The following is a 23,680-nucleotide window of genomic DNA, read 5'->3' on the forward strand; positions in this document are numbered from 1 at the left end:
CTTTAGATGGTACACACACACGGCTCAAGCGCTAACAGGTCAGTCTTGTTACTCCACAGGCCATACAAATACACAGTAAAATTATTTATTTGATAAGAGACTAACTGACACTTCATTCTGAAATCCCACAATGGCTTCACTACAGCGCTGTCCCACAGCTGTTTGCTCAGCACCTCCACGCCAGGTGTACTTACAGTGAACTCGCCCGTAACAGCATCAAAGCCGACATGGATCGTATGCTCAAAATCTGACGGTGGGGAGATTTCTGGACGTTCCTTTTCCTTTTTCTTGCTTCCTGTAAAGTGATTAGAAGATCACTTGAGCATAGACTTAAAGTCCTATTGTCTCAATAGAGCATAACAAATCCAAACGTAACAGCTGGGACGAACGTAATCTTTATTCTTTTTAAAGGCTGGAGGTTTTTAAATATACAACACGGTGACTTGATATCTTCAGGTTAGTATAGACTTCCCACAAGAATCACCAAGTTCTTTCATTCAAATCATTTATACTGTGGCAGCAATCAAATAAGAGATCAAGAGCCCCAGAGCACAAAGAGCTCTGGAACACATATGAAGTGTTTACAATTCAAAAAAGAACATTTTAATGTGTATTAAACACTGAAGACAACTTCAGTTCACCCTCAAGTTCACCCTAAAGACAGTTAAAACTCAGTTGCCTGGCTGCTTCTATTCAAGGTAATTAATGCAAATCAGGACTTCCCGCGATGAAGATAAGAGTTTGTAGCCTTAGACCAAATTATCTAATTTAAACATAGAAAAAAAAGGCAAAAAGTAAGCATAATAAGTAACAGAAGCAGGAATAGATAATGAGAAAGGCCATGTGCACGATTCAACCTAGATTCAATTAAATTTGGAAGATGTTTTATAACGTATGGCACTTGGTTTGGAGATTTATTTATTTCTAAGAAAGAATAACTGCAAATTGTCTTCCATTTCCATTTAAATCTAAATCTAACATACAGCTATACACCGTTAGGTTCCCTTTCCTCAGAAAAGGTTTCAAGACCCTGTTCTCTTGTCCTTGTCCAAAAGCCCAAGCCCTGCTCGCTTCCCCTGGCAGCACAGCAGAGCGGACTGGACTTGCTGCTTGCTCTCTGGGCAAAGATCCGATGCTCGAGGCTTCACCTCACTGCCCTCTGCAGAAAGGCAGAGCCCTGGCAGCACGCTGCAGAGCATGTCTCGCTTGATACCAAGAAAAGTGAGTGTTTACTCCTGGCAATGCCTGAGGGCTCACAGAGCAGATAGCTGAATCAGCAGCATGTATTACAGCACGCATAAGGCCAGCGAGAATGCCATAGTCCTTAAAGCAAGGAATGAAAGCAGCGCACTGTTTTAAGATCTACCTTGCCTACCGTTTTATGATTGCCTGGCAAAAAAAAATAATAAAAATTGATTCGCTTTTAAATACAAAAAGTCAAGATTCAGTACAGAAGAAGAGCAGGTAAAACAGCACCTCCTAGTAACTCCATGGTTAAAAGTTCTTGGGGCAAGCACACATCACGTCGCTCAGAGCCAGGGGATCTGTCTGAAATTCCCTCGTGCTGGCGGGAAAGGAAGGACAGGGAACCGAGGACAATGCTTACAAATGAAAAGCCATGTGGGCTGCCTCGAGCTGAACAATGCAGTGGAAAGACGTGGCTATTATAAACAGGATATCTTTAATATGGCTGCACAAATCAGAGCCAAAAAGCAAATGGACTGTCAAATGTTCTCATTTAACATCTTTAAGGAAAGTACTGTTTCTTCCCAACCTCTTGCAGTTGTTTATGTGAAAGCAAGAAGGAAAAAAAATAAGAAATTTGTATTCCTCAGGAAGATTCCTGTTCTGGAGCACTTGACAGTTAGGGAATGGGAGCTGGTGCTCAAATCGTCCAGCATGTGCTGCACAAATAAACCCAACCCTTGCAAAAATACACATCGTGTTAGTGTGCTGGACAAAGAGGCTGAAACACTCCTCTCCCCACAGGAACAGCAGATCAGAGACACTTTAAACAAACGCAAGCAGCGAACTTCAGTCAAGAGGCAAGTCCAGTGAGTCATGTTTTGGCAAGATGCACTTGAGGCTCTGTTAACAAGGCCACTGGGAGGCCACACTATTTTTGAACCTCTGATTATGTTTGCATCACAGATCTGTATTTAAATGGGAATCCCTTTAATAAAGGGCAATGTTCGTTTCAAGCCACAAGTGAATTTACGGCACAGTCCCTTGGCTCTGCAGCCAGCCGGGCACCAGCACGGCTCACAGGCCCTGACACAGTGGGGAAAAACGAAGGCTCCTTCAGAAGGATTTACACTTTAACTTTAGAAAGGAGAACTGCTCTGATTAAGAAATCACCTCAAAGACTGTCTAGTTCCTAGTTCTAGGGGACAGCTTTTAGGCTCTCCAAAAACACACACGGGTTCACTTGACTTCAGAAGTCTGGCCAAGGAAATTCACGGCAATTAAGTACTCTAGTAAAAAGATGACTATCTCCTCACTTCTCCTGAACAATGGAACTGGGGAAAAAACCTCCTGGACTAAGTCATTAAATAACCTCTTCTCTGATTATTTCGGTGCAGAACTAGCTCAGACTTGGGCAGGAGCTCCGCATTTGCTAAGCCTCGCTGCCTGCAGCAAGCACCCCAGATCCCGCCGCCCCCCCAAGCCAGCCCGCTAAAAGAGGAGCGGGGGCAGAGCTGTGGGGAAATGCATACCCTGAAGGCAGCCGGAGGGACCCTGCCAAATCACAGGGGCAGAAAGCTGCAGAAGAAAGCCAAACCACTTTATCCAGCTATCCCTGCACCTCACCGCTTGCAGTAGCCTTGTACGTCTCTGCGAAGGCGTTCTTTCATTTTCTGAGCAGAACTTAACATTTGTTGCAGCCATTTGTTAACCTCTGCACTGGCTGCAGACATTTCACCCTTGAAAAAAGTCTACCTCAAATGCAACGTTAGGTTAAAGGATCATTTTCCATATAGTCTGAACATATTTCAAGCAGCAAGCAAGAAGCCAGTATTTCTGTACAGCCTAGCAGCACCAGAATAAAGAATTAAAAACACAACTATTTAATTAGCCATGCTAATGAACAAAACAACTAACACCTGACCATTGTTTTTAGTGCCAGAAAGTCACTGTGTCACTTTAGATTTGACAGCCAGCTTTGCAGTCTTGAGGGCTGCAAACATTTCTTTGGCTGTTTACATTATCCTCGCTGTGGGTCAGACCATCAACAAGCTTTTTCCGTATTAAAAAAATACAACTTTCAGAAATTTTCTTAAGCTTTATCATTTAATTATCATTTTCCCAACCACGTTATTTTGCCATGGTGTAAACCCTTCCACTTTTTTTCCCCAGAAAGACATTATTTTAAGTATTTCTTTAACATCCAGAGAAGATAAAGGGGCACAATTTTCTCAGAAACATACTTTTCTCAGCAGAAATTATTTCTCCCATTTTTAGTTTGTGTCACTAAATATCAGTAGACGCACACACACTGAACAGGTATGCACATTCACGTCCATAATTCTGGTACGTGTCAGTATTTACAGCGGTCTGAACAAGTCTGAGTGTTCAGCTTCTAAAGCAGTTTCAGGTGAGTCAATGCAGCTGTAGACAAGTCTTCAACCACCTTTCCAGCCACTTCGGCAAGAACAAACCCACGAGCAAGATGGAAAGAGGAAACGTCCACGGAGAAGGAAAGGCACTATCAAGTGCCACAAAGCTCTCCAGCTGCACCATGCCCACCCACATTAGAAACTCACTTCACAACACTAGTCTTATTCAGTGTTACTAATTCAGAGCAAGGAAAACCTCCCTCCACGTGGTGCTTGCTTTCTACTTCGCTATTCGCCTGTCCGAACAAAAAAGGGTCACAAATGCTCTGAAGATCACCTATGCAACAGCAGAATTGCAAGCGTTACCCCAGCTCCAAAACCATTCTCCCAGCCAGAAGATGGACTGGGAGGTTTGATTCTTCCACCAGCTTCTCTTCAGCGCTCACCACAACAGTTTCTAGGAATTTCCCATGATCAAAATACGCTAATAAATACCAGCGGCTGCATGCTAAGCTAGAACCTGCTCCTGACACATGGGGCTTACCACCATCACAGAGCTAAATGGCCCGCAGTCTCTCTCTCGGGCTCTCACTTCCAACCTGCAGCAGCTTCTCACATTTTCCGTACAGACTGGCCTCTGTAGGGCTTTTACCCATGCCACCTCTATTGCTGTAATCCAGCCACGGTCAGTTATTGCACAATAAGTGACCTTGTGAAATAACTTTTCGGCTTCCAAAAGCTATGCTGGCCAATCTTTCCATCCTCTGAAAAGGAAAACACACCCACCGTGCGCAGCACAAAGGCTGCCAGACTGGAAAGCTATCTTCGGAGCGCAGAGAAGCCTGCCTCTAGCGCCTGCTCTGCGCGGAGGCACGGCTGCACGAGGGCTGCTCGCACAGCTGAGCAAGAATAAAAACCAGCCCTGGGGAAAACTGTTAGCAAAGTGAATAAATAACCGGGGAAGCAAAGTCTCTTGAAGCAGTCAAACCTGTGGCGGCAGGACTGAACCAGCCCTACCTCGCACATCATCAACAGCTCGGCGCAGGAAGCCAGGAGCGGAACTAGAGATCGCTGAGAGCAGCAAGGTCTTCCCCAGGACAAGCTGGTAATGTGCAACCTCTTTCCTAACACTGATACTAGGATACATAAAAATATGTATTTTCCTGCCTGGATGTTTGCTCTTCCCTGGAGATTCTGTGCCATACTTCTGTAATCAATTCCCCGGCATTTGTAAATAGATGCACAGCCCAAGCCATCTCCAAACCCGGGGGCAGGGTGCACACCATTACATGTGCAACAGCTTCAGAGCTAATCCAAAACGTAACTCGTGTTGATGCGTGTTAACATTTGGTATGAATTTCTGTTAGGAATAAATCCTAATATTAAAAAAATGCTAAATGTTACAGAGCAACAAAACGCATTGCAGCTTCAGGTCAGGCTAATAACGCCCTGCACAGTTTAATCGTAACAGATGTGAGGAGCTATTTCTCTGCACTATTTTATTTCACGTGGATACAGACATCCTGGAAAACCAGCTCTAGTGCCATATGCACACTCATCATACAGGAGACAGGACAGCAACAAAGCCCAGGTACAGCCGAGCTTCCTTAAAGCCCTTTTTTTCCCCTCAGAAATAATCCTTGTTTAAAGCACAAGAGATTTGTTTGCCCATTGGTGATTAACCTGAGCAGTGCACTACACGGATCTGACCCCAACGGAAGGACTTCATTTTTCTCAGTTCTCCTTCACACCCACTGCATCCTCCCACTTCTTCTTCACTACCTTTTTTCTCAAAGGTACCACCTAAGTAGTCATCAACACGAAGTAACTTGCAGAACAGCTGGATACTCAGTTTAAACTAGAAATCTGCATTTAGCATAGCAAAAGGCTAAGTAACACGACACGCAGAAATCACAAATGTTTATTAGGTTTGTTTGGAAATGCATTACTCTCAATTGGGCAGCAAACATGAGAGGCAGCAAGCAGAGGTTTTCCTCAATGAGCTAGTTGATTTTTCTTCCTTTGCACTTCATCTGGGCTAGCTGACTTACAGGTCTTTTCCAACCTGATTGATTCTACGATTCCATCTTCAAACTGTCAGTGCAAATGGAAAGAATGGCTCACTGAACACACGTACCAACCCTTCAGCATTTCCTCTAATCCCTGACAGGCAGATTTCTTTATTACAGGCAGGCTGTAATAAAGAAATGGCACAGATCTCCCGTGCAGGTTATGGGCTCCAATGTCCAATGTGCAATCGAAGCTTACACAAAGAGTAACGAAACAGAGATAACAACCTTGGAAAATGGAGGCATCTTACCTTTTTCAGTGCCAGAGAATATGGAGATGATTTTATTTCTAGGTTTTCTTTCTTCTGGTACAGAGGGCAGGGGTTTCAAGCTGTGGTTCGCAGACAACTGGTCCTTCCCTCCTGAACTGAAGATAGTGCTGCTCATCCGGACAGGAGGAGCTGGTGGCTTGTCTTCCAGTTCTCCGTTGTCAGACATGGTTCTCAACAGCTAGTGAAAGCACTGAAAGAGAAATTTGTGTTTAAAAATAGGAAGAGAGAATGGAAGACAAATCTAGCATCAATTCTGTTGGCCAACAGGGGAAGGAGGTGTGAATTCAGCTCAGGAGCTTAGCGAGCGCTGCGCTGGTAGACACCAACATTTCTGCCAAAGGAAGCGCTCCCTTCCTCCTTCCCTCTGGCTCCTCACTCCCACGTCTGGACCCGTTTGTCTGGGCCGGCAGCAGCACATGTGGGATGAAGTGACAGCCTTCTCCAGTGCTGAAACCAACCGAGTCAAAAAGAACAGTCTGTTATAACGAGCACCAATTCCCTGAGCCAGTTCACTATCCGTTCGTGTAAAGGTCAGGTACATGAAAGGGAAAATACATGTAAGGACACCAGCACAACTTCTTTTGGGGGTGGGTCTTGCTCAGAGCTTTGTGCTCTGAAGTCAAACACCCTTAAAAGCTTCACGTGTCATCCTTCTTGTCACTTTTCTGACAAGGTCTTGGGGAGAGCAGAATAGCCTATGTTTAAAGTCATAATCCAACACATCATCCATACTAATATTAAGAATATCTCTACCCAATTTACATAGCCTGAATGCAGACTATGGAGCTAGAATCTCTTAGACGTACTCCACTTCTGAATAAGGACTCGCATGGCTTTACCACTTTGTGCCATACTCTCTCCATCTGCAATATGAGACTGAGATACACACACACACACGCTACCACCACAACCCTCTTGAAGTACTGAAAATAAAAAAAAAAAAAAAAAAAAAAAAGGAAAAACACGAGAGATCATGAACAAATAGCTACTAATGCTAAAAACACAGCACAACAAAGCATCTACACGGCACGTTCCGCATTCATGATAATCACTGATTATTCTCTCCTCCCTCCCCATAATATACTGGTGATTTTTCTTGCTGATCACCAAGAAACAGGCAGCCTCTCTGCTGCAAATAGCAGAGACAGACTTACAGAAATCACCTCTTGGTGACAGCTGAATAATAAATAAGCCCTTCGCTATGCCCAAAGGATGAGCCCTCCTCTTGGAACACGAGTGTTGACTCGTGTTCTGCCTCCTGTTTCTCACAACAGTTTGGGAAATGAGTGGCCTGCTGGCATTCAAGAGAGCCAGGCGAGGACAAGCTGCTACCACTGCCCACACCTCATTCTCAGAGGATACACACTGTGCTGCACAACGTCTCTGTGCAACACACGCACCTCGCGGGCCCTGGTTTAGCAGAAGGACTGCAAACAGGTGGGCTGCCGTTCCCTGCTAGTTCACTGAGCAGGGGAACGCTGCCAAATCCCTGCTAAGCAAAACAAAGGAGGCTAGCAGCCCAAATTCGAGCAGCACAAGAGCACGCTGTTTTAGGTCGTGAAGCTCAGAAGAGATTAAAATGAATTACCACCATAAACGCCCGTGAAAGCACATCATTTCTGCACAAATACCTTCGGAGGCATAAACAGCACGAATCAAAGCTCTGGCAGCTTAAGTGAGAACGGGCCCTGCGCTGCTTGCCCCATCGACTTCGAGATTGATGGGAAACAGCTGCCAAAGCTGGGCAACATCCACCTAGATGAGCCTGCCTTCCAGCCCTTTTCCTGATGACGGTGTGATAAACAGGCCTGCAACACTCGAACAAGTCAGGAGGGCTGCAGTTGCAGATCAGGCCGTGATTCCCAGCTTTCCAATTCTGCTTACTGATTGCTCTTTCAGATGTTGCAAGTTATCTACAGGATCTTCTCTGTTTTCCAGTACCTACCCTGCAATATGGGAAAAAAGTTAAGAACCCTGGAATTTAACAGCAGGTCTGAGCAGTCCACCCGCAGGGATTTTAATTCCAACCTCCTTCCTAACAATGAACGTTGTTTTCACAAAGCGTGTGTGACCAATTTGAGATGTTTTTGTTTTGTCGAAGCCACCAAGCACAGTGTTCACGAGCCCTGTTTGTTAGAACTGGCTTTTAAGAGTACCTGGGTAGAAGAGTACAGCGGGAGGGTCGGGGGCAGCTGCTACACAGCTCTGAAGTCAGGCCTGCAGTACAGGGGACTGTAACCCATTTTGCCTACATGCATGAAGTCTCAGAAAAGAATAGGATATGGGGTCCTCAGCTAACCAAATGGGAGTAGACATTTAAGAGAAAACATCTCCCCTTTCAAAGAAATATGACCGGACAGCTAAATACATCAGAGAAGGTAAAGAAGCACATCACAGAACTTTAATACCAAAACAACACACGATGTGAAGAAAGCAAGAGCAGCTTTTTGTATTTTTTTTTTTTTTAAACCAAACATCATTTCATCTATCCGTGAACTTATCTGTGCTGCTTGATATTAGAAACAGCTGTATGTAAAGGTAGCCAACTAGCTTGGAGAGCCCAGTCAGCTAATTAATAATGTTGTAACATGGGATTAAGGTTGCTAGCTTTACAAAACCTTCGGTACACTTTTACTTACATGCTTTCAAAATAAAATTCTCAGTCTAGCAAAGAACCTGATTTTTCCATGATACACAGCGCAGATCAGCTCTTTGCATATTCGCTGTTACAGGATCTGGATCTGACGAAAACTATTCCTTAGCTCTCTGCGTGTTCAAGGGAAAAAGCCACTAAGCAACAGGATGGAAGCAAGTGTCCCCAGATCCATCTATTCCACAAGAAAATCAGGCACTTCAGAAAACTGGCATAACAGCACCTGTGCAGAACCCTCAGGTCCGCATCCATCACTTGCAGATAAACAAAATCCTTCAAGCTCATTAAATCTTTGGTTTAGTAAAAGCTCAACTTCTGGAAAATCCTCAGAAATAACAAGAAGAATTATAATTTCTGGGCAATTGTTTCAAAGGCTGTTGTTAAAACAAAATGCTAGGTCCAAAACTCTTTTGCACAAAGGTCCGTTTCAACACAGAGAAGCTTTAAGTTCATAGTTTAAGGAATGACAGCTCCACTCACAACAGATCACAAAACAGGAGTCGGATCCTTTGGTCATCACTGGAAGCGAGAAAACAAAACAAAACAAGTCATCTTGTTTGGGTTCAAATCCAAAGAGCTAACCTCTTTCCAACAGCTGAATGGAGAAGAAAGGAGCAGCTCCCCCCTCCTTTATCCTTACCCTGCCTTCATTATGCAGGGAAAGTCTCCACAGTGCCAGGAAGTACTTTTGAAATTGCTGCGGAGGTTTGGCTTTGTGTGCCGTGACTGCAGGAGGAAAGAAAGACAGACGTAAAACAAAAAAGAGGAGTGCAAGTACATCCTGAGGCTCCTCTTCTGCTCCTTCACTCGCCTGAAGAGGAAAAGGCGCCTGTCTCATTCAGCACCAGCTCGATGCAATCACTTCTTGCCCCAGCACCGAACACGTGGCCACCCTGCTGAATCATCGCTTGCGCAGGGAATTGCAAGGCCCGAGGAAATTTCATTTTTTTCTAGCAAAGAGCCGGTACACTGACAAAAGGGATGTCAGGTTTTTTTTAAACCTTGCTTGAAAGACATTTACTAAATCGGCTTGACTAGGTTTGTGCAGCCTCAGAGGAGTATGCTGCATCTGGCAGAAAGACGGCAGAAGAAGCAGATGGAGAAGGATGGAATCAGTGGCAACGGATTTGTCAGTGAAAATAATGCCAGGAATAACAATGGATTCACGAGCTCCCCGCAGTTACTGGTGGCACTGCTTTTAACTGCAAGAACTAGAAAGCAGTGGAATGGACCACAGCAGCAGGCAGCGAAGCTGCAAACGGTACTCAATCGCAGATTTCAGACAGATTCATTCCCACCACAGAATGGTGCTGCAACCCAGGACATTCACACAAAAAGAAGACACAAAAAGAGCTAAAAACTTTCCTCCCAGCAGCTCTGCTACTCGCTCTGCAGAACATAATCACAGGGGCCAGAGCTGGCGACCACAAGGCTCTGATTCTCAGTTCTTATCTCTCATACATGACGCTACGAACTGAAGAAGCTGAAAAGCAAAAGGACTCCCCCTCCTGCTGGACAGGCAGCAGCAATTGGGGTCTGCAAGGTCCTGAATAAGCCTCATGAGCAGCGGGAGACCTGAAGCCAGGCTCCTCAGAGGCACAACCCTTCCCCTCCCACCTCTAAAGGAAGAAAAGTGCAGGGAAGCTGCTTGTGTAGCTTCAGCCATCCTCTTCCTCCCTCCCAGCCCAGAAGAGCCCTGCAGTAACCGAGCAGCACGTGCATTCGCAGTTTCATTTTTACAGCCATGTCCCAGGAGCCAGTTCTGCTGCTCGCTGGCTTTCTTCCTTTTGGGGAAGAAAGGGGCCTGATAACCCCCAGTGTACCCAGGCCACAAAAGTGAGGCAGCAGTTCCCGTTGCTGGTGGGAAAACACCCAGAAACGTAACCCTGCCAGTGAGTAAAAGCTGGAAAGCAAAGCGAGACTCGGGCAGCGTTTGCAGAAAGCTGATAAACACACGCTGCTGCGGTGCCTTCATCTGAATGCTCTGGCGTTGACTCGGGGGGGGGGGGGGGTGGATTTGCATTTGTTTTCCCCCCAACTCCCCCTTGTGAGAGCACAACGCGGGGCTGCTTCCTGGAGAACTTCCTAAGCACGGCTCCTGCGGCAGCCCTGGCTCTCCCAGCCTCCCTCGTGACCGGCCCCAAGGCCGCCACGCACTCACTGCCTTGCAGCTGAAGCGCAGCCCTCGCCCGGCGGCCGGCTCCGCCACGGAGGCCCCTCTCTGCCCCGGCGCCGCTCTTTGGCTCCTCCGTCTTCTAAAAAAGGACGAGCCTTTCTTCCTCTCTGACTTGTCTGCTGAATGACCAAAGGGAAATAAAACGAGATTGAAGGTGTTTTCCTGTCTGCTACAGCGCACGGCCCCGTTTTCCCTGCAGCACCTGTGCTCAAAGCAGATCGAGCGTGCAAGGCGTGGTGCAGGTGTGCACGCCCTGAGCAGGGCTAGCTGTATTAGGATCTAGGATCTGATGCAAAAGTGAACGAGGCTGCCGCTTGGAAAAGATGATATCAAGCTCAGAGCTGTCTGATAACACGCACATAACTTCCCCCTCCTGCCACGACAGCACTGCTTTAGGCTGCCCATCTCGCAGCTCTCCAGAGCCTGAATGAAACCCAGCCCACTGCACACAGCCTGACAGGAGGCTCCCGGAGCAGGAACTCAACTCACCTCTGTTTAGCACAGGTAAAAATGACTCAACTTATTTACTACCGGCAACAAAACGCTGAAGGAGCAACACAAAGGTCAAATGTTAAGCCTTTTTCGCTGGGCCGCCCAAAAAGCAGAAGTAACCGATTTCAGGGCAGCGTTGCGTTAAGAAACGTAACCGCCTTGCTTTTGAAAGCAGGGCCCTCGACGCAGCTCGGCAGCTGCAGGACCTTTTCGTGACCGCGGCCACCTGAGCAGCCACCAGAAGCGCGGGACGCTTGGGCCGTGGGGACAGCCAGCGGGCACGGCGCTCGAGAGCAACGCAGCGGAGCCACGGGCTGCCCGGAGGGGAACAGCAGGAGAAAAGCGAGCAGAGGAAGGGTGAAAAAAGCCCTGCCCCTACACGTGTTTCCCTGGCCCTGCTCTAGCAGAGGGCGCAAGGTTTGAGAGGAGCGAGTTACCCTCGCAGCGAGCCGCGCGGCGGCAGCTGTCAGCGCTGCCTTCCTGTAGAGCCTTATAGGGTGCTGCTGGCAACGGCTGTCACGCACAAAGGGCAGCATCCGGGACGGCCAGGTCCAGGGCAGAGGAAAACAGCAAAATAGATGGCTTGCGAACAGGTCTCCAAGGCAGAGGATGTCGGGTGAAAAAAGGCAGAGTGCTTGAAAAAAGGAAAAATGCAGTAAAAGAGCTTGCTTGCGACTCCAAGAAAACACTGGTGTAACACAGCAGATTTGTGTCATATTCTGCTCGTGGTTTCTATCACATAAATCCTCACTGAAAATCTTCACTCCCAGTGCACTGACCCCAGCTGCTAACTTATCTGCAGGCTCCCCAACACCACCACTGCTGAAAAAAAACAACAATAACAACAAAAAAAAAGGCAAGATGAGCCTGGACACTTCTTTATTCCAGCAAAGAGGGAAAACAGACCTTTCCAAAACACAGCCATACACATCGTGCGGTTCTTCGATGGACTTTGGAGGGCTGCTCCCTTCATCAGATGCTCAATTTTTCTCAGGCCAAGTAGATTCTGGAGCACAAAAGCAGAATGAAACGTCTGTATGTATTTTTCTAACACCCTCCCACACTTTTTTTTTTTTTAAAGGCTCCTGTTGAGCAATAGATTTCCTGTGATTAGCTCACATAGTACTGATTATAGCTCACTTCCTCCCAGGGATTAGCTGAAAGCAGCTTTCTGACAAGTTTTTCTTCAGACGGTGCTACCTAGCCACAGCTCACTTCCTGCCCCATCAGTAGCAGCGCGCTAGTTCAGCGGCTCATCCATTTGAAACGATTTCACCGCTGCAAAAAAATCCACCGAAGCAGCAGATCTCAGAGCGTCTCCTCCACGAAAAGCAAAACAAAGCTCTCCGGGTGCTTTGCTTTCCAACCGAAAGCGTTTGGTTCCACGGGATTTGTTCTACCTGAGCCAAAAAAGGAGTTTTCTAAAGTAACAGAAGACAACGATCAGAGGCTGAAAATACTTCTCTCTTTATTTCAACTCAGAGAAGCTGTGTTTAAAAAAAAAAAAAAAAAAAAAAAAGTGGCAGACAAAGAATTACTTTCTTGCAGACCTGGCAAACACAGCCTCGGATCTTCTGCCTGCCAAGAGGACTTGTGCAAAGGCAAAACCAAGAGTAAAACCTTGATGATGGCCAGCGGCGTGATCCGTCCCACCTCTGCTCAGGAGGAACACGTGCAGATGCTGTAGCACAACGCGCAGCTCTCGAGCCTTGCGCCCCTGCAGAGGCAGGCAGCAGCCTCCACGGGACGTGCAGGAACAGCCCTTTTCCCTTCAGGGGTCTCGGATAAAATAAGTGTTCGGTCTGTGCCAAACCACGGACCCATGAAAGCTAACGGTTATTGTTATTTAACTTTCCTTTACGGGGAGGGAAGAGGAAACTAGACTAATCTGAAATATTCCAGCCAAGCAGAGACTCTAATTTATGAGCGTAAGCAAGCAGGATACCCCTTCAAATTATGGGACTGAGAAAACAGCTTAAAAAAATAAAAATCTGAGCATGCCAGGTGTTAATAATTCTTTACTCGGACTGATACAAGGACACATGCTACCCAAGCTGACTGCTCGGCAAGGCCAACTGACTGATGGTGGCAATGAATTGCCAGCATCGTTTTTGCAAAATTAACCGCCACGAGCACCGGTTTGCCTGCTTCAACCACCAAGGAGGCGACCACGAACTGTACCAGCAGGTCCTGCCTGGCCAACTTCCCTGTAGTGCTACATGGGACAGAGGCAACGCAACCCTCCCACGCCACTGATAGCACCGGAGAACGTCAGCCTCCTGCAAAATCACACGAGGTGACACCCATGAGAACACAGCCGGCTAAATCCCTGCTGTTTTATCTTCTTCATACTCTTCGATTTCCCTCCGATTTCTGCAGAATCACTCAAATATAGAAGGGAAAAGGCAGCACGGGGGAAACAGCTGGCACGAAACTGCCAAGAGTAGTTGGGGGGGGAAAAAAAGGATGATCGAACAGAAGCAACAAAAGCAGAAGAACAGGAAACTATCTTTTGTGAATGAGGAACAATCAGTCATCTCCAAAAGCACAAAGAGATACTTACTGTGGACCAAGCTGCAGAAGACAAATATCCTGTTACTGGAGTAGTTGAAAGAGTCACTGAGCTCTTTCTAAAGAAGAATTTTCATCTAACCCTTTGCCAAAGTACCTCACAACCCAAAGCAATTCAACTATTTACTCCTTAAGGAACTCTGCAGATGTGCAAAGCCTTGCGCTGAAAATGTGCTCGGGTATCATTCTGAAATAAAAACAGGTCCCAGCCCTCCGATGAGCGAGCAGTGGCAGACATCCTGGCCTCCAAACGGCCCTCTTACAGCCAGCGCTTCTCCCCACGCAGAGCTTACAGCCAGGCCATCTCCGCCCCTCGGCGCAGGCACAATAAAGTGCAACTCTTCGTGGAGTCACTAATAAAGATAAGCAAAAACACCGCCGAGATTCTGGCAGCCTCCCAAACTGACAGACCAGGCTCACGACGTCCGCCTATCGAGCCGAAGACACGGGGCGATAAGCAGAAGCCTCGGGAAGGAGAAATGTTTCCTCCCAGGGTTTCACTTTCTCCATTTTTGAGCTGGGCAGAAGGATCGTTGCAGAATTGTCAGCTACGATTTGCGATGGAAAATGGTATCAATGGGGAAAAGTCAAAAGAGGCACCAATTAGAGACAGGATGTGCAAGAGTAAGAGTCCATCGGTGCACGGAAGATTTAAGCAAATGAGTGATGCTTCATTTCACAGCATGCTGCAGCCATCTGCAAGCCTTGTGATGTGTCTCGGCCTTCTCCCTTTAAGTCACGAGTGGCAATCGACTCCCACCTGAATTCTCATTTCTGCTTCATAAAATAAACACGGCACTATTGAGCTGTGGAGGCAGATTTCACCGCAAAACAACTTAGAAACTGCTTCTCTGCTTTCTTGCCTCTGAACTCTCGACACAGCTCAAACGCCACAGATGACAGGACCAGAGGGGCCTCCGAGGCAGCTGCCGAGTTGCTTCTGTTCCCCATTTCCCCCAAGCCCCGCAGGGAAACTCACAAGGTGAGGCTACAACACCATCACTGCCAGCGGAGAAGAGAACCGAGGCAGGTTTGCAGGTACCCACATCCACCCTACACGCAAAGCAGCCCTCGCAGGCCTGCAGGGCACGGAGGAGGAGGAGCGACTGAAGCAAGAGGGCTGGATTTCGGCGCCCTGCCGCGGGGCTGGGGAGCTGCCGCCTACCAGCTGAACTGAGGCCACGCTTCATTTTATACAGCCCACAGCCACGCTCTGCCTTCAACGAACCATTGTGCAACGCTGCATAATGATAAGATGAGCTCAAAGGTGTTTGAAAAGCCTCTTCAGCCCTCAACGAGGAAATTACTTACCCCTGCTCTACCAACTTGCGAACCTGAGTCAACTGAAGACAGAAAAGACAGCCTGCAGCGCACAGCACATGCAAATCCAGGACTCGAGTTGTTTGTGCTTACTCACATTTCTTTAACTAGAAGACTCTTCTGAGCCTTTATTTTCACGAGCTGAGATCTTCTGAAGATCAAAGGAGAACGGGGAAAAAGGCAAGTAGGGAAAGTTTACAAGGAAAAAAAATTGGAGGCTGTACCTCATTCTTGAAACTCACTTAATTAAACCCGGCATTTACAGGCAGGGAGGGATCACACATTCCAGAGCAAAAGTTATTTGAATAAAGGGTAGGCTACCTGCAGGAGGCACCTACACATCTCCAACAGCACGCACGGCTGCTGTAACCCAGACACTCACCCCTCACAGCGTCGCTGACACCTCCCTAAAAGTGGCAGGCTACTGGTGCAGTGTAGAGTGCCAGGAACTCTGGGAGCAAGCAGAATGGTTTTTAACCTCCCAAATCCAGGACGATGGTTTACAAGACTGCAGCCTGCCCATCCAAACTGGAGGCCCAGGACGAAGCGGAAGGGGGCAGGAAACGCAGCGTGTATCAGCAAGGCGAGGAAGGGAAAAAGATCCGGCCTTCAGGGATCCATCACTTTCCCACCACACCAACAGAGCTGTCAAGGGGAAAAGAAATCAGGGAAAAAGATGAAGGGAAGAGAGAAGTAGCTCCCTGCACAAGTGAAGAATGGAGCTTTTGTTTCACTCTAGTGGTTGGCCAAGGCTTGCTTTAACTGCAGTTCCCAACAGCAAGAAACCCCCGGACACCAGCCTGGAGACTCCGGTGGTGTGGAGTGGGGCTGGCTCAGATGCTGCTCACGCTCCGAGCACGTCCCGCAGCACAGAGGGGTCTGATGACTCCTTCAGCGGCTGAATTCCTACAGGAGAAGCATTCCCTGAAGCATCTGCAATTCCCTGTGCGCTGGGGAAGTTCACTCACCACCAGCTGGGCACGCCGTTAGCAGCACCGAGCTCTGAGCCCTCGCAGCAACGCAGCTCCTAGAGCTGACCGCTGCCAGAAGGAGCCGCAGGCTCCAAGGAGCACCGGCACAGCCAGCCCACAGCGAGCACCGCGGCCACCAGCGCTCTCGCCGCCGGTGATACCCAGACAGAGATCTCAAGGCAGCAAGCAAGGCTGTGAGTTTAGCAGAAAAAAATCCGTGAGAAGGCAAAACATTCGGGAAGGGTCACCCCAACCTTCCTCCAGCGGCAGCGGCTCAGGACTGCAGGATGGCAGCAGTAAAACCCCCAGACTTCGGCTACAAAACCTCACTAGCACTATTTCCACCCACGGTTAGCTTGCTGTGCCTTTCGAGCTTGTCCCGTTAAGGAAGAACTTCACTACATTTCTGCAGTGTAAAGTTTCACAAGTTTTATATGAGTGATTAGCAGATTTATCCTACTACGTTTAAGCTTACTAGCAGAAGCAAAGGTTATCTAGATGGGGCAAACAAGAAATCCTGCAGTCACTGGCCCAACATCATGGCCCGCCCTTCCCCGTTAATTCATACGGCAATAGATAGGACGAAAAGCACAAGGTGTAGCTGTCACATCTCAAATCAACATGGACTTCAAAGCTCTCCATGCACACAGCTCTTCCCATCTGTAATTTTGTGTTTAACAGAATAGCAGTGAACTGTTAGCACCTAAAACACAAGAAAGGAGCTGAGCAAACTGGCCCTGTAAATTGCTCACCTGCCTTCACACTCCAGGACTCACTTTGCAACCCTTGCAGGGTTTGCCTTGCATGCCCTGATACATTTTCTGGTTTGTAGCTACTTTTAAGAATACCCACTTACACGAGTGTCACCTTATTCCACGGTTAAATGCAGCAAATCCCTAAAATTTAGGCAAATATTCTGGCGTGTGTTTCAGGGAGCCAAGGCACTCATTTTGAACCTGGAAAGAACATCATGTTCAGCAATTTACACTCCAAAAATGGATATCAGAAAGGATTCTTTTTTTTTTTTTTTTTAATTTTCTAACTTCTGTGTTTATTGCTGCTAGATAGGCATCTTTCAGCTCACAATCAAACATAATAAAAATGTAAGTATATATGTATGGAAATCATAGAATCACAGAATACCCAAGCTGGAAGGGACCCGTAAGGATCATCGAGTCCAACTCCTGATACGCATTCGATGACTTAAATACCAATCGTGTGCAGTCCAACAAATTTTCAGTGTGTTGTAACAACTTTTTTTTTGCATTAGCACTCTTCTCAGACATTTCCACTTTCTCCCTGTTTTTCTGGTGGAGCACTAGACACGCATTATCTCTAACCATCTCCAGCTGTTCCTATAGGATGCTGCAGCACCAAAACCATAAAAATAGATTTGACAGCTCAAGAATGAAACATTTTTTAGAAATAAAAGTACAAAGTGAGGAACACGGTCACCGACTGAATAGACAAAATACTGTGCAAGCTGCAGTTAAACAGGATAACCAGCATGCTGTGAAAGTAGGAGAGCTTCCAAGGGAAGCTGCCAAGTTAAAATAATATTGAAACAGTTGACAGAATATTGAACTTAGGAAGCTGCAAAGGCCTTTGAAAAACTGCTCCTATTGATGTCACTGTACTAATTACGACAAGAATTTAACACGGAAGCGTAGCTGGGCAAGGAAGCTCAGTGCTGTGCAGCAAACTCATAAGGGCTTTGAGATTGTTTTTTGTTTGGTTGTTTTTGTTTTTTTTTTCCCTCTGAAGGCAGAGGGAGAAAAATAAATTTGAACAAACAAAAAATGTTTAGAGAAAAACTCATCAGATGCTCAAGAACCAACAAATCCTTATCTCTCAGAGCTAGTAGCCTGTTTTAAAAGGGGCTTGAAAAGATAATAGCCAAAGGCAGGCAAATGATAGAAACCAACGTCAGGCCAACTCGCCTTAAAAAAATAAATGAAAGGGCAGCACTTGGATAAGGTTAAAATGAAGTAGCCCTACCTGCTCTGTATACTGGAACTGTATACCTGCTCCGTAAAGAAGGAATGAACCTCTTACGAGCAGAATGATAAAGTTTCACCAAAATGTTAACAGAGCAGGAGTAAAGCTTCTGAAAATGCCTTTTTGAGAGGCTCGGGGATTTATGTACGAAAAGGATCCAGTTCTCAGCTCTCATTTTGCCTCGTTAGCTCAGCTCCAGCAACAGCTGGACAGTTGCAATGCAGCTGAAGATGTTCGTGAGGATGAGACTGAACTCGCATAGAACAGACTTGGAACACTAATAACCAACAGCTACAGAACACAGAACTTCATCCACGAAGCAGAAGCATCCTTCCATACACACACACCATCCCAATTAAAGAAATTAACGCCATTTACTCCAACAGAAATAAGAGAAGTCAGGGCACCAGGCGACACACCCACGGCCTGACCCAGCACCGCACCTCTGTGCCTTCCAAACCCTGCCTCTGATTTTCATGTGTAACACTACGAGATGCCACTAATCAGTCTGAACTCAGGAACCAGGGCACGAAATATTTCTTCTGCGACGAGTCAGCACAGAAGGCTTACAAATCTGCAACTATCAAAATTCAAACACATTTTTAAATACAGTTTTTATTTTTCTGAAGTCTCCTCTTATAGAATGTATGGTAACCACAAAAAAAAAAAGTCAGCCTTAATATAATACCTCTAGAAATGATCAACTTCCCAAAGGCTTGTCACCTAAGGGAAAATTTTCTCAGGTCCTTTCAATGCTGTTAAGAAAACAGGAAGCGACCTTCAGCAAGCAATTGCTAAAGAGTAAAGCAGAGATAAAGATCTCTATTAAACTCGTTAGTAAAGAGAAAGCCCACAAGGCATCAGTCCGAGCAGTCACTTGCCACCAGTCTGTCACCACACTGGTCACTGGAAAATGCACCTTGGCCCCTGCCCCGCAGGTTTGCACGCCTGCTGATGCCTGCACCTGGTTAAATAAAACAGCACGGACAAGAGAAAGGGACAACCAAAACCCCCGGTTTTGAGGATTACTGGCAAGGTACTGCCAAAGGGACAACCTTAGGGGTTACAAAGAGAAAGCCACTTCAGCAGCATAGGAAACAGTCGCTCCCGTTAATCTGAGCAAGATACAACAAGCGTTGCACCTACTTTCAGTCTTGGGCAAGACCCTTGAAACAAAACGCTTTCTCCAGTTAACACACCACTTTTAATTGAGAAAGTTAGCATCTTACTTCAGCCTGCTGGCTTTGGGAGTGATAAAGTAAAGCCCAAAAGCCCAGCCACCGTCAGTCCTTTTGCCAAGTAAGCCCTGGTAGCAAAGCACTGCCCCAGACCTCCTCCCAAAGATCTTCCCTTCCGGGGCAGAATGAATCTCCCACCAAGGCGTGCTTAGTCTGACAAGGCAAAAGTCGATGTCAGGAAAACATCTGACAATTACTGCTTAGCAGCAATGAGGGAATGAGGAAAAATCATTTAAATCCGCTAGTTAATGCAAATGGTGTGCTGCTGGAGTACCAAACTCATCAGAAGCATGAATTAAAATATATTAAAAGTTCATTTCATGTTGGTATTTTCACTTATTCTTTTAGTTTATTGCCACCTTTCTTACCTTTTTTCCTTGAAAGACACTAAAATTTCATTACATTGGCTACTCCAAGCTCTAGCAATATTGCTGTGATGTGCTTTCCCAGATGTCTTAACTCCTTCCACTTGGGTAATGCTCAGCCCTGCTTGACCCTAGCAGAGGCACATCCACCTCTGCTGCAGGGAGAACGCAGGACTTTCCAGCACGCGCACAACACTCCACGGAGAATGAGAATTATTCCTCACAAACGACGAAGTATTTCACAGGGGAATAACTTCTACAGAAATAGGAAAACAAAAGACAGCACAACCACAGACCAGAATGCACAGTCGTGCTTATGAAGGAAGCCCCTAACCCGTGCTGAACTGGTCTGAAGGTTTGGCTTCCACTTCCACCAGCTATGTGGAAAAAGAGACTGGGATCTAAAAATCTATTAGAAAAGAGGAGCCAGACCAAATCACTACAGCTCCACACATACAAGACCCCAGCAAGGAAGTCAAGGCTCCCTGCCACAAAGAATTGCCTCTGCTCCTCAGTGCTCAGCTTGGACGGGAGCAGAGAGCCTCAGCACGCTAGCACCAGGTTACAATTAACTGCTCTTGCAGCTAAATCACTGAAAATCCTGAGCTTACTTGCACCCCAGAGTGGGAAAAAAAGCTAGGGGGCAGCAGAAAAGATGTCACCAAGCCTACTCACACCCAGTGATTACATCCCAACTCTAAAAACCAAGCGTTTCACAGCTGGTTTCTGTAACTGTGCTAGCATTTCACACCTTGACTAGGCCTTTCCCAAAGCAGCCCGTCATTTTACGATCAGAAACTTGCTTTCTGTGTCACAGGAAAAAAAAAAAAAAAAAAAAAAAAAAGGGTAACATTTTGTAAAGAACTCAACAAATAAAACCCAGTTTGTTCATTGCTCCACACACAACTTTCCTCCTGTTATAAATGGGACCGTTAGCGTCAGATCAAGGAGCAAACCTTTCAAGCCAAGTTTAAGATCAGCGCTTCCTTCTGCGGAAATTTAGTTCCCTGACGCAGATCGCTGCAGTCAGGGAAGCCACAGCATTAGCCTGAGGGAGTGGGTAGAAACAGCTGGTTTGGGGCCAGGGAAGAGCAAGACTCTCCCCTTCCCCCCTCCAACCCAAAGGGCTCGCTCTCGTATTGACCTGGTGTAGTACTGAATAGCACCCCTGCATCCCAGCCCCTCAGCATGTTGAATACCAGTATAAAACACCAAGCATTTCACCACTGCAATCACTGCGTTAGCTCAAAAGCAGCAAACCCAGTCCCAGCCATCCTAAATCATTTAGGGCCTCGGGTTCAGAGGACATCCGAGCTCAGATACAAACATTTTGAAGCTGCCCAAGCTGACAACTAACCCTAGTGCCATGTTCTCTGTTCCCAAACCACGGGAGCTGCAAAAGAACTAAAATCCCTCACATCTGCCGTGGCACAGTGACTTGCTGAACTAAGTGGTCCCTCTGCACACTCCCAGCTCACCAACACAGTGGGGAGAAAACTGCCTGGGCACGTGTGAAGCAGCCTGAAGGGGCTTCTGGACACGTAGCTGGCATTTTTTAAGGGTGATCACCCTCACTCTTCAGCCCTTTCTCCCCCAGCACCTTCAAAGAGCAGTCAAGGCTGGCATTTCAGGCAGACACGGGCACCTCCAGGCTGCGGGACAGACACGACCTGCCCGTGCCAGAAGAGGCAGCTCCTCGCCGTGACCTCCAAAAGGCCAGAGGCCCTTCTCTGCAGCACCTGGAATTCGGCCAAAAATCGCTTTTCCCTCAATTCTGATACCCTGAAAGGCAACAATTTTTAATTTGTCTAATTCTTCATTGGTCAAAGAGGTTAGCTTAAAAACAGAAGAAAAAGATGAAAAACACTTACATTTCTTCCCTTTTAACCTTTTTCGTAATGTTTTGAAATTTTCAAGGTCACGTACTCAAAAAAAATAAGTTTTTTGTTGTTTTTTTTTTTTTTAACAAGCAGATAATACACAACACACTCAGCCCCTTCCAATGACCCGTTTCCACAAGGAGCTGCCCAGCCAGCTTCTGTCCAGCCTCAGCATAACAAGGCCCCAAACCCCAGAAGCACCCTTTCGAAGAGGGTGGCATTTTGCAGGAGACGGGCTAAGGAGGGAGCGATTTTCACTTTTGTTCCTCCAGGCTCCCACTTCGTCGGAGACCTTTCCAAGAGGGAAGAGCTTATTAAACATTCAGAGGTGATTTAGGAAGCATCTTCTGGAAACAGCCTTTTCTCTCTCGTCCAAGAGATAACCCTGGTAGCAGCAGCACTTCTGGACAGACAGTAAATGAAGAGCGGATACAACTTAAAGCATTACATTCATTTCCAAACCAAACCCTGCAGCACTGGATAAAGCTCTAAGTTCACTGGTGAAAGAAGCTAAGGGAAAGCCTCTGCGTGCTGACAGTCGTAAATTCTTGTGGGTACGCAATGAGTCAAACATCCAGGACCAGCAACTAAAGCAGCAGCAGGAAACTTCAGCAAAAAGCAGAGGCTGAATTGGAAAGCCTTGTTAGTGCATTCCCAGCCCTCAGCACACCTGCCAGCTGCCCTGATTCTGGTTCACGTTACGCTAAATCCCTTTCTCTATGCAGCATACCGCTTGCAAGGCACGGTTGCCCCAACACGTTGACTCCTTCCTACAGATGCTTTTCCTTAAAACGAAACTCCAGCATTAGAAAGAATTAACCCTGTCTTATCAAAACAACTCCTTTAAAGATAGGAAACAATTTTTGCTAATTAGCATAGAGCTAGAGAACAAAGACAAACGCAACACCAGTGTTGGCAGCAGGTAACCACGTATCCTCCAGGACAACATTCAGGATTTCAGTAGCCAATTCATGCATACAGCTTTGGACAAAGTCGTTGCTCCAAGGGAGCTACTGGCTTTATATTGGTCAACTACAGGGCAAGAAATTTGTGTATTTGAGCCAACAAACTGTGTTGATCCAGGACTAAACGACAACTGAAATTTTTGACAGGAACAGTGATGGAAATCTGCCACGGCAATGTATCATCTTCATCCAAACCCACCTCTGCACAGCTGTGGCAGGGATGTCTTTTTTCAGAGCTTAATATCTGCAGATGCTCGTGCATAAATAACCAAACACTGCTGCTTTTCTCAGAGCCTGTTTTCTTCTTTACTCACCATCCACAGTCAACACACCCACACCAATGCTGGGCTTACATCTTTTGGGAAAAGATAACTGATCTACTGCACAAAGCTTTCTAGGAGTAATATTACATTCCCCTGGCAAGGGGTGTTCATTAAAACACATTCTAAGCACCAGTACATCATTAGAAGAGGAAGCAAAAACTTGTAGAAGCACTTTGAAATTCATAAACAGAGATTAGACACACTGAGAATTTCAAAATCCACTTCTCTTGACTGGAAAAAAAAAAAAAAGCAGCCTCACCAATTTCTGCAGCATTTCAATATCTCATCACCTTCAAACACATAAGGAATGCCTTTTGTTAAATCACAGGGAGTGACTCCGATCACCTCAAATTCATGCAAACAACAAAAAAACGGTAATTTTAAAGGTGCATTCCTAACCTCACGGAGAGCAGAACTGCCCTGCATGTGCCAGACCCTCGTACAGTTTCAGGGCTGTAGCAGCTCAGAGCGGGGCACTAAGATTCAGCTGCCTGGGGAAAGGACCCGAGCTTCCTCCCATGCCAGCCTCTGGAGGAGGATGCCAGAAGCAGAAGAGTTTAGCAAGAGGCAGGACTCTGCAGACACAGTTCCGAGATGGGAAGTTTCTCCCTCAAGAGCGATAAAAGGTGAAGTTTCACATCAAATAACTGTTTGCCAGAAGCCAGTTTAAAAAAAAAAAAAAAGTTTCCATCCAAGACCCACAAAGAAAACTCCAGCAGGTTGTCCACTAAGCTGGTCCTCCCCAGCAGCTCAGGAAGGCCAGCAAAGTGCCACCAGTGTTGGGCTGGGAGCTAAGGCATGCCCACGGTTAGCTCTCAGCGAGGAGAAGC

General features: G+C 46.6%; 1 protein-coding gene across 1 annotated transcript in view; it reads right to left on the bottom strand.

Annotated features, from left to right (window-relative positions):
• The window catches only part of PAK2 (p21 (RAC1) activated kinase 2), a 42,717-nt gene that overhangs the window by 15,650 nt on the left and 3,387 nt on the right, over window positions 1-23,680 (bottom strand). The window contains exons 2-3 of the mRNA XM_032193024.1: window positions 5,878-6,088; window positions 195-295 (exon numbers count right to left, since the gene is read on the bottom strand). Of these exons, the coding sequence (XP_032048915.1) occupies window positions 195-295; window positions 5,878-6,064 (288 nt within the window). The 5' untranslated portion in view covers window positions 6,065-6,088. The remainder of the gene's footprint in view (window positions 1-194; window positions 296-5,877; window positions 6,089-23,680) is intronic.

The sequence above is a fragment of the Aythya fuligula genome, chromosome 9 (genome assembly GCF_009819795.1).
Source record: "Aythya fuligula isolate bAytFul2 chromosome 9, bAytFul2.pri, whole genome shotgun sequence".
NCBI classification, from domain to species: Eukaryota; Metazoa; Chordata; class Aves; order Anseriformes; family Anatidae; genus Aythya; species Aythya fuligula.